This window comes from Limanda limanda, chromosome 16 (assembly GCF_963576545.1).
Source record: "Limanda limanda chromosome 16, fLimLim1.1, whole genome shotgun sequence".
NCBI lineage: Eukaryota > Metazoa > Chordata > Actinopteri > Pleuronectiformes > Pleuronectidae > Limanda > Limanda limanda.
This window is the reverse complement of record NC_083651.1, coordinates 16732495-16748536: the sequence shown is the minus strand read 5'-3', so window position 1 is coordinate 16748536 and position 16042 is coordinate 16732495. Positions and strand designations below refer to the sequence as shown.

At 41.8% G+C, this 16042-nt stretch overlaps 1 protein-coding gene across 4 annotated transcripts in view; it reads left to right on the top strand.

Moving 5' to 3' along the window:
• ubr3 (ubiquitin protein ligase E3 component n-recognin 3) overlaps positions 1 to 16042 on the top strand; it is a 38535-nt gene that overhangs the window by 19726 nt on the left and 2767 nt on the right. The window contains exons 28-38 of one of the 4 annotated variants that reach the window (XM_061088130.1): positions 238 to 438; positions 1494 to 1630; positions 5892 to 5977; positions 9403 to 9508; positions 10908 to 11005; positions 12109 to 12233; positions 14119 to 14226; positions 14424 to 14549; positions 14720 to 14899; positions 15503 to 15712; positions 15818 to 15957. In XM_061088130.1, the coding sequence (XP_060944113.1) occupies positions 238 to 438; positions 1494 to 1630; positions 5892 to 5977; positions 9403 to 9508; positions 10908 to 11005; positions 12109 to 12233; positions 14119 to 14226; positions 14424 to 14549; positions 14720 to 14899; positions 15503 to 15712; positions 15818 to 15957 (1517 nt within the window). Of the gene's footprint in view, positions 1 to 237; positions 439 to 1493; positions 1631 to 5891; positions 5978 to 9402; positions 9509 to 10904; positions 11006 to 12108; positions 12234 to 14118; positions 14227 to 14423; positions 14550 to 14719; positions 14933 to 15502; positions 15713 to 15817; positions 15958 to 16042 lie in introns of all 4 variants that reach the window. The other 3 variants (XM_061088128.1, XM_061088129.1, XM_061088127.1) reach the window with 3 other exon arrangements.

Sequence of the window (16042 nt, the reverse complement as noted above, 5' to 3'; positions counted from 1 at the left end):
GCAGACACATTACATAAAGTAAAGAAACTACTGAAAATCACATGAGGCCTAAATCCACCGCTTGTTTAGATTTTCCATCTTTACTTGGAGTATGATCCAAATATACTGGATGACATTTTCTGAAATTTTGCAATCCTGAAATGTATTACTAATAATATAACTTAGTATCAATTGCCTCTTTCAAGTTTTAATTTTTAGTCAAATTCAACTTTCTTTTGTGTTTTTTCTTTTTTTCAGAATGACCAGGTGCTCCAGGGTTTCTCAGTTGACAAGGGTGAATTCACGTGCCCACTCTGTCGCCAGTTTGCCAATAGTGTCCTTCCCTGTCGCCCCGGGCGGGGCACAGAGGGCGGAGCCTGGCACGCTCCCACAAACAAGAAGTTGTGTGTGCTTGTGAAGGAAGTAGAAGATCATCAGGAGAGACTCGGACCCTTTCCCGTAAGTTTTACAAGAAATCCTGGGGTTCATCACTAATAGCATGAAAGTATCCTGTATGTTTTACATAGCTTTTTTTTCAACACAGTCATCAGTGGCTGGTAGTAACAGACAGTGATTGTAATTAGAACAAACAATCAGCTGACGCCAAATCACAGGGGATGTTGACCACTGATGTAAATAGAACAGGACGGTTAATTCTCTCAGGAAAAAAGCTCCTGTTTCATCAAGCACCTGCCTTCCTCAAAGTGTCAGTGTTTATCAGATCCAGTGGTAAACTTACACTCTTTAAGGACACTTTAAGCACCACACAGTGGATTTTACATGTTTTATCCAGATTACAACAAATCACTCTAAATACTTGATCAGTCTAATACTTGTTCACAGCATGTTTTAGTATTGTATGGGTTAAGTAACAATTCATTTAAATTTGGCTTTTACTGTATTCAATGCAGGTGTAAATGTAAATTATTTGAAATATCTAAAGTACCATTCAACTATACCATCTTTAATGGTATTAAATTGATTACCTAGTATTACCCTTGCAATTGCCCAGCTGCTGTTAACCACCAGCAATCTTACAGGCCTGATGCAAGATTACTCCATAAAAACTTTTTGATGTATGATTGCTCACTTCTTAATAGTAGTAGTTCTAGTTTCTGGAAGCAAGAGGCATATAAGAACTGTACTATAAAATCATGACTTGTTTGTGTACTAAAAAATCATTGCATTACTTATCATAAACCGCAGTCCAAACTGCTAATGGAGGAAATTTCATTAAAGTTCAATCATAAACACAATTATGACTAGCTGCCTTGGAAAGATGAGTTGTTTTTGATTACGTACTGGGTCAATGAGTTTATGATAAATACCTCCATCTTAAAGCTTCTCACAAGTTGACATTTCAAGGAAGTTGTGGGCAAAAGTTTGATTTCATCATTCCGTGCAGATTTCTGGAAAGTTCTTTTGATCGATAAATGTAGGTTCTGAGTTGAGGCTAGATTCCCAAAGTTCATTCCAGAAGAATCTTGACTTCATTTTGTTCCTATTTTTTAAAGACGGAGTCCAACTTAAGTAAGGAGATGGAGTTGGTTATCAAAGACATCAAGAACACCACCCAGAAGAAATACATGGACTATGGGAAGAACGCGGGCTCTCCTGACAACGATTTCCTCTTCATGTACTCGGTGGCAAGGTAAGAGCAGAGTCACCTGGAGATAAGATGAGACGCAGTGATTTTTTTTTTTTTGTGGTTTTAGAACCATAATCTTCAGCACTCTAAGAATACTTCAGGGATGATGGAGTGTGTCCACCCAGCCAGCACATCTTTGACCAGGATTTGTACCTTATCACTGAATCTGTTTGTGATTTTCATGGACGGAAACTCCACCACATCTGATATATGGTGTTGATGTAACTCTTCAGTAAGACTTCTTGCTTTTGGGCAGTGTGGTGAGGGTTTGCATCGGGCACTGTCCCGAGGGGAGGAGTCAAAGTGTCTCAACATGCAAATTGGTACAGATTGTTGTGGGAAAGAGGAAACGGCACCTTAAGCAATAACTCTGGATTTTTTTAGTAGGGTAAAGTACTTTCTCCTATGCATTAAATAAAGATGGTTAATGTTGGGTGGGAATCTGCTTAGATACCTCCTGGATATACATACGGAGGTATTCTAGACACGTCCAACTAGGAGGTGACCCTGGAACCCAGAAGCCCAGAGTGCACAGAAGGGATCTCATATCCCAACTGGACTTGGACTTTTCCAGCATCTCATTGGAGGAGTTGGAAAACACAGCTGGGCAAATAGTGTTTCTGCTATATGTATATAAATTATACATACACATATGGGATATGTAGAGCTCCATTCGTAGATCGAAGTGAAGTGAAGTGTGTGTGTGTGTGTGGGTGGGGGTGTGTGTTCAGCAAAAGTGAGCAATGACTAGGTCGTATCAGGTTATCTCTAGGTTCCTCTGTGTGGCTGCTGACCTCTCTATCTGCAGCACTCAAACCCATTCACACACCACTGACTGTTGAGACCAGAGGAATAAATGCCAACTCGCTCTTCCACTTGCCTCTGAAGGTCAGCCACTCTCATAGAATAACTGTGAACGCGCTGTACAAGAAAGACAGAAGTGTCCCCTCTGCAGTGTTCAAGTTTTACTTTGTAAGTTTTTTTTACTTCAACTAGAAATGAAATTCAATACTGCAGTTGTTGCATAGAACTTGAAGTAAGTTGATGGATTATTTTCCCTTTTTTCTCAGTTGTTCAGAGAGCTGTGAAGGTTTTTGATTAGTTTTCTTCATATTTCTCATTTGACTGTTTGCTATGTATTGGTTCTGGAAGTCGTTCAAGAGTTTTTTAGAGCAGCATTAGCAACTTTGCCGCTATGTGCTGCATTGAAGTTGTATTGAGTCTTTCTGAGTCAATTGTCTGTGTCTCCACTTGATGGGACATCTAACTGAGTATGAATTTATAAAACGTCCTATGTCTGAATTTTATGACCAGTACGTTTTTGTTTAAAAAGGCCGCACCTTTACTACGTATACGACTGGCATCCACACTACAGAGTTTTAGAGCTGCTAACAAGGAGAAGTTTGGACGTGCTGCAGGTCCTATTAGAGTTTCAAATATCTGGGGCGGCATTGTAGTCTGAAGGGGCAGAAACTGAGATGTTTGGCAATGATGACCCCGACACTCAAACCCATTTGCTGATTCGTAGCCTTCACTGATTCCTCAGGCTCTTATCACATAACCGTCTTCCAGAAGAAAACAACTTGGATTCAGCCTCAACTACCAGTGTGGAACGCAATGTGGATAATCAATTACAACGATGCTGACCCTGTTGTCTTTGTAAAATGCAGAATTCAACTGCAGCTGTTAGCAATGATACAACTGCACCTACTTTAAGCCATTGGTGCATCTAGTTTGTCATCTAGCTCTTTCTACAACTAACAACCAAATGCTTCTTGTGTAAGCTTGCAAGCGATATACTTTTTCAGGTGTGTTGATATGGACAGGGATTAAAACCGATACAGCTCTGAAATGCTTGAGTGGACAGAGATTGTTTAGTTGAGTTGTAGTTCTGCTGATTGCTCATTGACATTAGGGATGCACCGATCCGCTTTTTTCACCTCCGATACCGATATCTGAGGTTTAGTATCGGCCGATACCGATACTAATTAAACAGTCGGTTTCCCCTGGTCCGCACCAGTTCTAAGTCACCCGCGGGCGAGTTCACCAACTTTGCAGCTCCGCCGGTCCCGTTCAAACTGAGCAGGGCGGGAGATCCGGACCGGGACCCGTCCGGCACCGGGCCGGCGGAGGGACCGGGACCGGGAGCCGGACCGGGAGCGGGACCCGGAGCGGGAGCCGGCAGCCCGGCTCCGGGGAGCACCGCGGCCCCGGTGGAGGCGGCTCGGCTCGCACCGGGAACCAGGGGAGAGGCGCCGGACACTGTCTGCTCCGCACGGCGTGTTGCTTGCGTATGACGTCACTCACAGCGCAAAGCATAGAATTACACTGAATTGTCACCGATACCTGATCTAGAAATTTCTTCAATATTGGTACCGATCCCGATACAAATATCGGATCGGTGCATCCCTAATTGACATGGTCTGCAGTTCCTCTTCATTAGTCCCAAGTCATCTTGGGGTGAACTAGCCTTGTAAGACGCACATTATTCAACTTCAATGTTCCTGTTAATTTTTGACTAGAGATCTTAATTGTATGTCACCCTCCGTCTATCATCTGGAGAATAGGCCGGAAGTGTAATCTTGGGAAAGAAAATGACCTGGTCCCTTTCTCTTGTATTTGTATCTTCTCAACAGATTGGATACAGGTAAGAGAAATGACCGGCCTCCAGTTCACCTTGGGGCCTATTAAGTCCACACCACTCCCCTCCCAAAAAACCCTTCCCTTCCTGGAGCGTAGCGATTCAGACCTTTTTCCCCGCCCAACACTGTGGCTCCCTCAGCCCTCCACCCTGAACAGAAACATCCCCTGAGTACGTCTGGGTGCCTGTTGGCTCTCTGAAGTTCAATGAACAACGCAAATTGCCTGAGGAGTGGAAAATTCCTCTGTCACAGGGGCGCTCTTATCAGCAAAAGCCAGATGGAGCTTCACCGTGGCTGCATTATCTATGTGAAATTGCTTTTTCTCCCAGAAAACCCAAGGATTTGCCCCCACCTTCCCAGCCCATATAAAGAAATGGCCAGTGGCAGGATAAAAACAGGCTAAGATCAGTCTCATTTTAGTAATTCCTATCTGTTTTCGCCATCTATGTACTTTGTTAAAGCTTTTAGTTTATTTTTTCACTGTTTTGCTGTTGAGGAATTAAAATTCAGGGGTAGAATGTTTTTGGATCTGCATGGGAAATGCACATTGAGGATTATGAGTGAACCGTAGCTGGAACAGCTTTTATGCTAATGGTCCAGATTGTGCAAAATCAGTCTTGGAAAGCTGTCACTTATTTGATACGGAATTGCTGCTTCAAAACAGGCACATTAAATGGCAAATGGCTTAACTAGAAGTGCATCTTTCATCTTCCTAATCAAACTGGAAAAGACGCAGGCCACGTAACCAGAAGCTGAATATGATGATACTCACTCAGCAGCATTAATACCAGTGCCCACACTCCCTTTCCCAAAAAGAGTGCAATCTGCTTTTATGGCTGGTTTTAAAGAAATACTGCACCCAAGATGTAGGAATTTGTTTGTGTGTATCCCCCACGTTAGCATACTAGCCTTCAGAGACCAGTCAATTGTGTTTTGTATTGGCCAATATCACACATTTCTCCCAAGGGTCTTTTACAATCTGCACAGCATAAGGCTCTCTATCCTTAAACCCTCAATCAATACAATGAAAGTGAAAATTAATACAAAAGGCAAACCTTCCCTGTTAGTCGTGCCTCATAAATTCAGTATTAGAACAGATGATGAATTCCTAAAATTTAAATTTTTTCAAAAACCCTTTAATACCTACCTGCGTTCACACTTGGGCAGACTTGTGTGTTCATTTAATTCCATAACTGCTTCCTACTTGTTCTTTGGCAAGCAGTCCCTCACACTGCCTGACGATCACTACATGTTTGTGTTGGTATAACATGAGAAACTGTGAGTTGTGTAAAACTGTAAGATATTAGCCAATGGAAAACCAGTTAAATGTATTGTTGGGTGGCCGTTACCCTGTTTGCTTGGCAAATTTATTACAGCTAGATTGAAAGGAGGTTAACAGGTTGTGGAAAGTAGAAATATGATCTTCAGTTGGAGAGACTTCTCTTATATTTCTATGTCTGTATATTTTACGGATATGCAATATAAATTCATTTAAATGTTTTGCCTCTTTAAAAGCATTTCGGAGTAGTTTACTTTACTTACTTTAAAGGGTTTTGTGTAGTGTTTGTGTCTTTTCACATGTGTACCTGCTGTCCATTGATGCTCAGGCTCTGTCTCCTCAGGACCAACCTGGAGTTGGAGCTTGTGCATCGGGGAGGAAACCTGTGCTCTGGAGGAGCCAGTGCAGCTGCCAAACGCTCATGTCTCAGTAAGTACTTTAAGACCTCCTCAACTTTTATATCTCATATAATGTCTCCTTTAAATCTGTGTATGGTGGGTGTGATATTTTATGTCAGTTAGAGAGCTATAAGCCTGATATTGCTCCACATATGGGATCATTAATTACAGGGATGAAAAATCAGGTTTTTATGGATCATTTTATGGACCCTGTATACATTTTTACGTCACATTTCAAATATCATCAACACTGCACATGCAACATTAGAATGAATTGTTTCCAGTACTGACTGATAATAATAGAATTATAATAGAAAGACATTTAGTAAACCAGGCGACCAATTCCCTTTTCAAAATAATATTCATATACTGTATGTTTATTCGAAAATAATAATGGTATTTCCTAAATAAGACTTGATTTATTTCTTATTGTGTAACTGGTTATAGTTTTTCAGTGTTTCCACAGATTTTTTTTATATATATTTTTTTAATGAAATGGTTGTCAGTTGTAAGGGCAGGTTTATGTGAGTTGTACTCAAACCCATTGTTCAATGTTACTGCAATGAACCATGAAAAGAAAAAAAGAAAAACACTGAGGGGTGATTAGCAATGGCATGTAACGACAGAGACTGTTTCAGGTGAACTGTTGGGGGCAGTCAGGGTAAATGAAGCAGACAAATGGGTCAAATGTTTTTGTCAACCGTGTCACAACTGATGAGAATGGTGATCAAAGCTAAACATCAGTCCCTTCTAATATTTATCACATTGATTACTGATCAAAATCTACAATGTTTATTAATTTTTCGAGCATTTGTGAATGAATGACCTTATGTTGCAAGACAAAGTCATATATACCTATTAGCTGTCAACGTTTCCTGTTCACATCCGTCCCATTTCCTATTTCTTTAATTATTCTATCAAAGTTGCGGCTGCTGCAGTGAAATGGCCTGTCATCCTTGAATGGCTGAAAAGAGATTTCAAACTAGAGGTTTGCCATTTATGAGCTACATTAACCATGTAGCCGCACTGACAGCCAAATTTACTCAGTTGCAGTACATTACTGTTCGTTCTTCTTGGGGAAATGGATCTGAAGGAAAAAGGCAGACGTGTGCTAACTGTGAGAGCCCAAGGGGTTCCAAAGCCTGTTTCCCAGCAGGCACTTCCTCTGTTCAGTTGATGAGGATATGATGGACCTCAGAGACGAGCTGTCCGCAATTCCACTGAAATGGGCGAAATCGGTCCAGAGTCTGGCCTCAAAATAGACTGTCCTTGGTTTACTTAACTGCAAATATTTGAATTAATCCCTGGGACTGTGTGGCTGTTACTCTACAGGGAGTTTAAAGGCCAATCCCATTGACCTCAGTTGTGCAGACTCAGAAGGCTGTTGACTGCTGTATTTCACTCACCTCAGTTCTATGCCTCCGTGCCAGCGTCACCAGTGGTGGAAGGTGTTATTGGGTGGTCTACCTGTCCCATTCTTTTGAACCCTATATCTCAAGAATGCCTTTTGGGAATTTTTTCATTGATTTCTCCTGGATGAACTGATTCGAATTTGGTGGTCAAAGGTCAAGCTTGCTGTGACCTCACAAAGCAGATTTTTGCCGCGTGAACAAAATATCTCGGGAACACCTCCAGGGAATCCTTTCAAATTTGGCACAAATGTTCCTTTTGACTCAAAGAGGAACTGATAAGAATTTGCAGGGTCGATCACAAAACATGATTTTGCTCTCTTGAACATGATATCTGTGATTTTGTTTGTAGAACACTGTATGATCATATGCACCAAGACGACTTATGAAATTGTTATTCTGCCATGAAAAGTCAATGCACAGATCAAAACCTCTTCTGTGAATAAGGTACATTTTCTATACCGTGTGTGGTTGACCAAAATGTATGTCAACTGATGAAAGAAATTAGCAATACAGAAATATAAATGTCCCCTCATCAAGAGTTAGAACATGGGAAACAGAAAAAACATGCGTGAGTTGACTACATTTAAGCATGTTGTCCAGTCAGGTAGATCGGACTATAGAAAGATTAGTTGGCGATGACACCTTTCATAAACCAGACAAGTAGCATGAAAGTGCAGTCATTTACATGTGAAGTTTCTTATGTTTTTACTCATTTCGTCGTAGAGTACAGTTCAATTTGTCGGGCAAAAAGGACACATCCCATTACACTGGAAATGCTTCAACTCCCACTGTCCCCTCTTTCCCGTGTGTCTCAGTAGCGTGGGAAGCGGAATAACATGCTTAATAGTTACCTCAGCCTAGGAGCTTATGATTCTTTAACATTGTGAGATGGGGTGTTCTGTAGTACTGTAATACTACAACTCAACTCATACAACAATTTTTTTTTTATCATTAAATAACTGATTAGATCTTGGACCTGAAGCTTCATACATTTTGGAGTTTAATGTCAGTAGCTCGAAATTACTACCTTGATATTATTCACCCCTCGTCTATATCTCATTTACCTTCCTGCCTTCCTACCCTTGCCGCTCCCAGGTTAATTCCTTGCAAGAGGTGAGGGAAGAGAGGAAACGATGACACAGTGAAGACAAATGGGATGTAACCACCGACTGGAACAGACACGTTTTGCTTTCAAACTGCTGTGTCCATGTCACCCTGCGGAGGGCAGTGTTGCTCCAGATATTGACGATTCCGTACGAGTCAAATTGCAGAGCTGATTATTGGATGCACTGTATTACAGTATCATAATTCCCTGTAAAACAAAAATCAAATAGGATTAGTGTTGCTCGATGGAAAAAGGTTTAGGTTGAACAGGACGTTGTTACATTCACCCAAAGATGAGAACAAATGGAAGTGATTGGTTTAGTGGCACTGATTTCAAATACGATTTTAATCTGAATTACTGGATTTACGAGACCTTCTGATTTCACAGTTAGTAAAAGTAGGTTAATTTCTTCCAGGACTAATAAGCAAGACGAGACACATTTTTTAACTTTGGATACGAAACATTTAAAATTAGTTCTTGCCTTTCACCCAGATCCAGTCAGCTATAATCTCATGAAGTTGGTGCTTCTACATTTTATAGGACAGGCTTGATCTGGGCAAAGACTTAAGAGGCTCTGAAATGTCCTGCTTTTAAAAGCTAGTGTGTACACAAGAGATTATGCGTGCACAGGGGGTCTCTGTTCATGTTCCATTAGTTTCACAGCGAACAGGTGTGACCTGACCAAACACTCGCTCGAGGCTATCGAGGAACCACAGTGCGTCCACCTGACTTGGTCTGGTTTTATCTGAGTCAAACCATTAGCCTGCAGTCACTTCAAGTCAACCGCTTTCATCCTTCTCATCTGCACTGGTTGCTGCTGCTGGGTTGTGACAATGGGCACTGAGATAAACAGACACACGCTGGTTTTTGTGCCTGTCAGAGCTTTGTGAGAACGTAACAATGATGTGTTCTGTTCCCCCCCCTCCTCCTCCTTTTCAGATCAGCTGTTCCATGTGCTGGCCATGCACATGCGTCTGTACAGCATTGATTCAGCCTACAACCCCTGGACTAAGCTGACTCAGATTACACAAAGCAAAGAGGCAGAGTGAGTTACTCTCTCTTTAAGCACCGCCGCAAACAGTACATCGATAAATCCGATCGTACGCGTCACGTACTCCCCAGTCCCTACTTTTTCTGCCACTTTTCCGCTCTCTCATAAACATGCAATCAAAGAACCACTTTGTGCTCTCTCTTTACGCCTCCATATCCTCCTGCCCCCAACAGCCTTTTTCTTCCACACAAAGACGAGCTAAAAACATAAAAAGGGACCCCGCGTGGTTTCCATAGATACCAATAATTGCTGCATCTGGCAAATTACCGGGCACTCTGCAGAGAACAAAACGACCCTGTCAAATACACTGTAAGGAGAACAACTGCACCGCACCAGCACCATACCAGCATGCTGATCCCTGTATATCGGAGTGTTTAATAAGCCATAACTTTAAAACCCAGGTCAAAGCAGCAGTATTTTAAAAAGGTTTTTTTTTAAAAGCTATCAGAGCACAGGTCTTGCAGTGTATATAGTTTCAAATTTGCTTAACAAATAAGGGTCTTTTAAAAGGCCCACTCCCTGTGTTTCCACCTCAACGTCTCTAAGCCCTAGTTCCATATTCATATTGCGTGCCATCTCCATTTACATGCCTTCTCCTCTGTTGACAATTCAACAAGGTTCCAATCTCCACTCGACTATTGAAAGGCCTCAGGGGTTTCGAAAAAGAGGAACTGCACTTAAAGAATAATACCTTCCATTACCAGAGCACTCACCAGTTAATTCCACTGTGCATCGAAGGAAAGCAATAGAGGACAGAGCTTTCAACCCCGGTTCGACTACTGAACCACTATACTTTCCATACGTTCCTCTTAAGATTCTCTAATAATGAAACATCACTCTGTCCTATTTAACTGGGCTAGATCAGGTTGAGCGCCTCAGGATGTCATTGACAGTGCTCCCTCCTCAAACCCCGAAAAAGTATTTTTACACACCTAATGGCTCCTCCGAGAATACTGTATGGCTGTGGGCACTTTAGTAGTAACAGGTCTGAAAGCTGTCTTACAGCGTTAACAGGGAGAAAGGTTGTTAAAGCTCATCTCTCACCAACTGTTGCAATGACAACTGACAACAGAAATAATTTGTACATTAAATAACACGTTCTTACATGCAGTCCAGATTTAAGACAGAAAAATATGTAATGTGTCAGACACCAGGACATGAATGCGCATCTGCTTATATTAAATAAAACTGAAAATATCGGAATAGTCTTCTTATTCTTCTCCATCTTTTTGTCATTCAATGAAGGGAAAATACACTTTTATTGAAAGATAAATTCAGACATAAAACCAGAATGCTAAATTGCTATCGCATTAATGCGATGGCAATTATCTTCAATTGAATCCGCATATAAATGCAATGTAATAAAAAGCTCTTCTGCTCTTTGTCACAGCAGCTTCGATGAAGAGAGACCCGAGGTACCCATGCTGTTTCGAGACGTCCCTTCCCTCCTGATCATCTTTGTGCTCACGATGCCACAGCCGCTGCGAAAAGGTACGGTCCCCTCTGTCTGTATCATGACACCACAAGAGAGCGTGGAGTCGCTCGGCGGCTGCTCCTCAAGGACAACTCCGTTATCTGTGGTAATCAGGGCTGAGTGCAGGACAGAAGCATTTCACATCTCTTATCGATGCTCCTGTTGTTGCTGTTTTGACTGTGAGCATCAGAGAGAGGCGACCCTGGCGATGGGAGGGCTGCAATTTCATCTGCCCCCTTATCTTTGACTTGTCGTTGCATTTCTTCCATCTTAGAGCTTTACAACAAAACGTAAGGGGAGGGGGGGGAATCCATAAAGACCTGGCCTGACACACTACAGTCACGTTTAATGGGAGAAAAGTCGCAGCAGGCAGATCATCTCATTGATGAGTGAATTGGGTTGACCGCTGGCAGGGACAGGGAGGACTTTTACAGCACGACAAAGATGGTTTTAGTTGAAAGAAGCCTTCGATGGAAACGGTTAACATTATAATAAGATATTGTTAGGTTACATAAATTGTTTTTTGTTAATATTTTGTTACACCAAATATCCATATTGGCATCTGCCTCCAAAAATTGGCTTGGCTCTTGCAAAAACATTAAAAGAGAATTAATTTAAAAAACAGGATAAGAGGCACATTAATGAAGAAGTAATGTGCTGAATGAATATGCTTAAAGCCAAAATAACATCTTAAAAACCTCTTGATTTTTATAAAGTGAGCAACAGAAAGGGAGAGGCATGATTGGTCTATGAGTGGTACTGATTGCACTTGTTGGTTAAGAGGGATGACCTTTTTTGAATTCTGTTTTCTTGTGTGTACTGACTCATGTCACAGTGACCAACACAACCACTTTGCTGTGAAAGAAAACCAACACCACTCTCTGATGTTCTTTTCCGTACAAAATCTAAATGTCTTTCAGCCTTCATTTTCCACCTGACATGCTTTGGTAATTATCCTGCACACTGTTCAGTCAGGCTCTCTATACAATGCAGCGGAAACTAACACAAAGCCCTTGTGAATGACGACCAACCTCCCTCAAAGAGCCCTTTTTAATGCTCTTTTTTTCCTCAATTCAAGATAACACATGCTCACTGTGTCACCATCTCTCATCTCTCGTAGAACACTTCACCTGTGTGGTGAAGATGCTGTACAACCTGCAGTTCATCCAGGCTCTGGCTGCTCTGTCGACCAAGTTCAGCCCAGAGGAGAGGCAGGCCTGGAGCACGTCTGGAGCACTCAAGAAGGTAGAAGTGAAATCAATTCACACGACTCTGAGACATTATTCACCATCACATGCTAATTTGACCTCCATTAGTGAAGGTTGACACTTTCTTTCTTTTGTCTGCTCTGCAATGCTCAGAGCTTTTAATGCTATAAACAGGGTCAGGGCAAGTTAATTACTTAAGAAGTTTTAATAATTATTTTTGACTATTTTGTGTTTCTTTTCTTTCTACTTTTTTCTTTTTGCTGATTTTATTGGTTGGCCTTTGCTTCGCTTGTGCTTTGCTTCTGTAGTCAATGAATCTCTGTGTAGCCTAATAATTAATTAAGTGAACAGACTGTGGCTCCAAATGCACAAGATAGCATCGTTTGTATCTTGTGGGTATTTTGGCTATATTTCTGGAAAGTTGGAGGAAGTCCATCGTCCATCTTTATATACAGTCTATGGTCCGCACACTTAAAACAACATAACCTTTTCAGTACGCCTGAATAATTCTGCTCTAAGTGCAGTTTCAGGCCTACACGGGAATATGTTGTCTGTCCACATGTATTCTTTGCTCGTTGAACACTTCCCTGGAACCACAGTACGTCCACAACCTTAGTAAATCATTGTTTGTGACTAAGTATTGAGATGAATTAAGCCCTTTCCGATTTCATTTATATGCTTACCACAGTCGACAGTATCGATCTTCATTATCTGGAAAAGTGTGATTACTGGAGAGTGTTGCATTAATTGGCTATTTATCCTCAGTCTATTAAATCTGTATTAGGGAGCGACTGCCTTGAATGTCAAATGACAAATAGCTGAAACTGTCTTCCTGCAGGGTGTTTCCATCCATAATGGGGGCCTGGATTCCTATCTTCTTACTACGCTGTCATTAAACAGTAATGCGGGAATTCACGGGCTGCCGTTTAGATGGATTTCAAATCCACGACGAGAACGGCATCCATATTTGGTAGAAAGTCATTGTAATTAAATTGAGGTTGTTAGAATAGATAAAGTCTGAGCAAGGATCAGAGCCTGGAGGGAAGAAATCCATGGATTAGAAATTCCTCCTCTATAAATCTATGACAAGGGACGGCAGGCGAGATAAGACTGCTGTTTTATATTCTATCACCTTCAGCTTGATAAATGCTCTCAGCTTTTCCTCTTTATAAAATACGCCAAACCAGTTGAATTTTTATCAGAACATACATTCAGTAATGTCTCTACCACTTATCAGATGTTATATTGTGTGCAAAGAATGATTGTCCTGTGCTTTTTCTGCATAAGTCATTATATTCTACCGTGAATCAGATTTTATACTAAAGAGGAGGAACAGGAAGACACATGCGTGACGTATCATGATATGTGACCTTCATACAATTGAAAACTAACAAGAGATTGATTAAGTCAGAACAATTTGATTCTTTCATGTGTTTTTGTCCATAGTTACAATGCCTTACCTTTTTCTGAAGGCCTACAAAACAAAACTGAATAAACCTTATGAGCAGACACAATCTCTTTTGTCTGCAATCGAAATTGATTCAATCATCTCAGGAAATGAGACATCGAGGTGCATGGGCTAATTTAGCAAGACAGCGAGGTCATAGATTTTCTCAGTTTCCATTGCGTTCATGATGTCAAATATGACGCACCGGGGAAGAAAACAGAAAGATGAACTCCTCTACTGGCAAATGGAAAGGCATCAATCACCATTTTTCTTTTAGCAGGTTCCCCCGTGTATAAATAACCTGCATATACCTGCTAATTTAGGTGTAACAGAGAGAGAAGTGAGTGGAGTTTGGTGTTTTCTCATTTCACATCACTGAGAAACTAAAGAGACGATCGCAAACTCGATTAAAAATAAAATCTTTGTCATTTAATAATCGATAACTTGCTCTGAATATTCTGCATTTCTGCTACAGAATGCTGCAAACGCTGAGAGGTCGTTTGAAGCGCTGCTCAGTCACACCATCGGCGTGCTCTCCAAGGACAAGACTGTCTACAAGGTGAACGCTGAGGAAACGTCAATGGTGAGACATGAAACTGACTCTTTAGCACTTCCTAACATAACCGCCCTCAGGATCTCTGTGTCTTTCTCTCTCATGTGGCCATTACTGTGAGAGACAGTGGTCTAGTATCTCTGCTCATCTCCAGGGGGAGATATACATCACGGTGTTATCACCGAGCTGTTTGCTGGTTATTGATCAAGTGTTGCTATTGTTTCCAGCTGAGCTCCAGTGTGTGGTCCCCGCAGTCTATCGAGTTCAGCCTCCAGGAGTTCTGCCTGCCTTTCCTCCGCCTCTCCTGCCTCCTGCAGCACCACCTCTATGGAGATAACCTCACTAGCTGCATGGTATGTTATAACATCAGTGTCATTCTACAGGCTAATTTAATGCTCTAAGTTAGAAATGGAAATGGACAGAGCCTTCTGCCCGTACTCTGCATTCATTTTTGTATGAATTTATGTTTCGGGATGTAAGTAGGCATGAGTTTGACCCCCTCTCCTTGTTTGTTTGTTGTCAGGAGGAGGAGGAGTTCTCGTCCTTGGCTGTGTGTGTGGGGCTCGTACCATCGGCCCCTCAGCCTTCCAACACTGTGCACAGTGCCTCGTTCCTGGAGTGGACGGTCAGCGCCTTCGACTTGGTAACCCAGTGGTGTGCTGAGGTCCAGGGGCTCTCTCAGATGAAGGCTGAGCAGTCAGTGGTGCGTGAATTTCTGTCTAAACCACGTTATTCGGTAAATATCAGCATTTAAGTTCATTCTTTTTTTTTTCTTGGACTTCCAATCTCTCTGCAGTGTCAAAATTCAAAGCACATATTTTGAACTGGGCATTTTGTAAAATGATTCATGTAACTAAAACTGCTATTGACACTTAGAATTTGAGTTCCAACCTTGGTTGACAAGGTCCGTAGCTGTGTCTCTGAGGAGAGTGACTGCCCAAATAACCCAGTGTCTAACGCCCCCATGATTCAGCACTGCTGTCATCTCGGATATTACACATTTGGGGAAACTTCCCTTGCATGTCAATTCATATTGGATTTAAGGTGTTTTGTTATTTATTACATCTGATAGCTGAACAAAATCATAAAAACTAGGAAGGCAAACTGGGTAGATTTAGTAAACTACTCAGATTTTCCCCCTCAACTTATTTAAAAAACAACAGATAGCAGTAGCATATTCAGTTTTATATTTTTGTTGATGACTAAAGCTGAAGGGTTTTATGATAACGAGTCTGGAATAATTCATCACTGACTGTGGTGGACAACACAGCTGTGGCCTGACTCTTGCCGTTCTCTTCCTCTGAAGACGTTGCTTGGCCAGGATCCTCAGTGGGCGTCCCCTCGCCTTTTGCAGCTACCTGACAACTACAATATCATCTTCCAGTACTATCACAGGAAGGCCTGCACTGCCTGCAAGAAGGTGCCAAAAGACCCTGCACTGTGCCTCGTGTGCGGCGCCTTCGTCTGTCTCAAAGGCGTGTGTTGCAAACAGCAGGGTATTTGTGAATGTGTTTTGGTAAGTGTCTCAAACGCAGGGCCAAACTGTTAATGACATCTATATGACAGCTTTTTGGCAGTGTTATGATCCGTGTGAAACTCACGTGTCGCTTGTCATTTGTAGCACTCGCAGCATTGTGGAGCAGCTACAGGCATCTTTCTACTGATAAACGCCTCAGTCATCATCATCATCCGGGGACATCGGTTCTGCCTGTGGGGTTCTGTGTACCTCGATGCTCACGGAGAGGAGGACCGGGATTTACGGTATGAAACATCACCTGCAGCCATTACAGAAGTGATATTGTGCAGTGAGCTTTTAACTGTTAAAACCAATAAATACACATATACT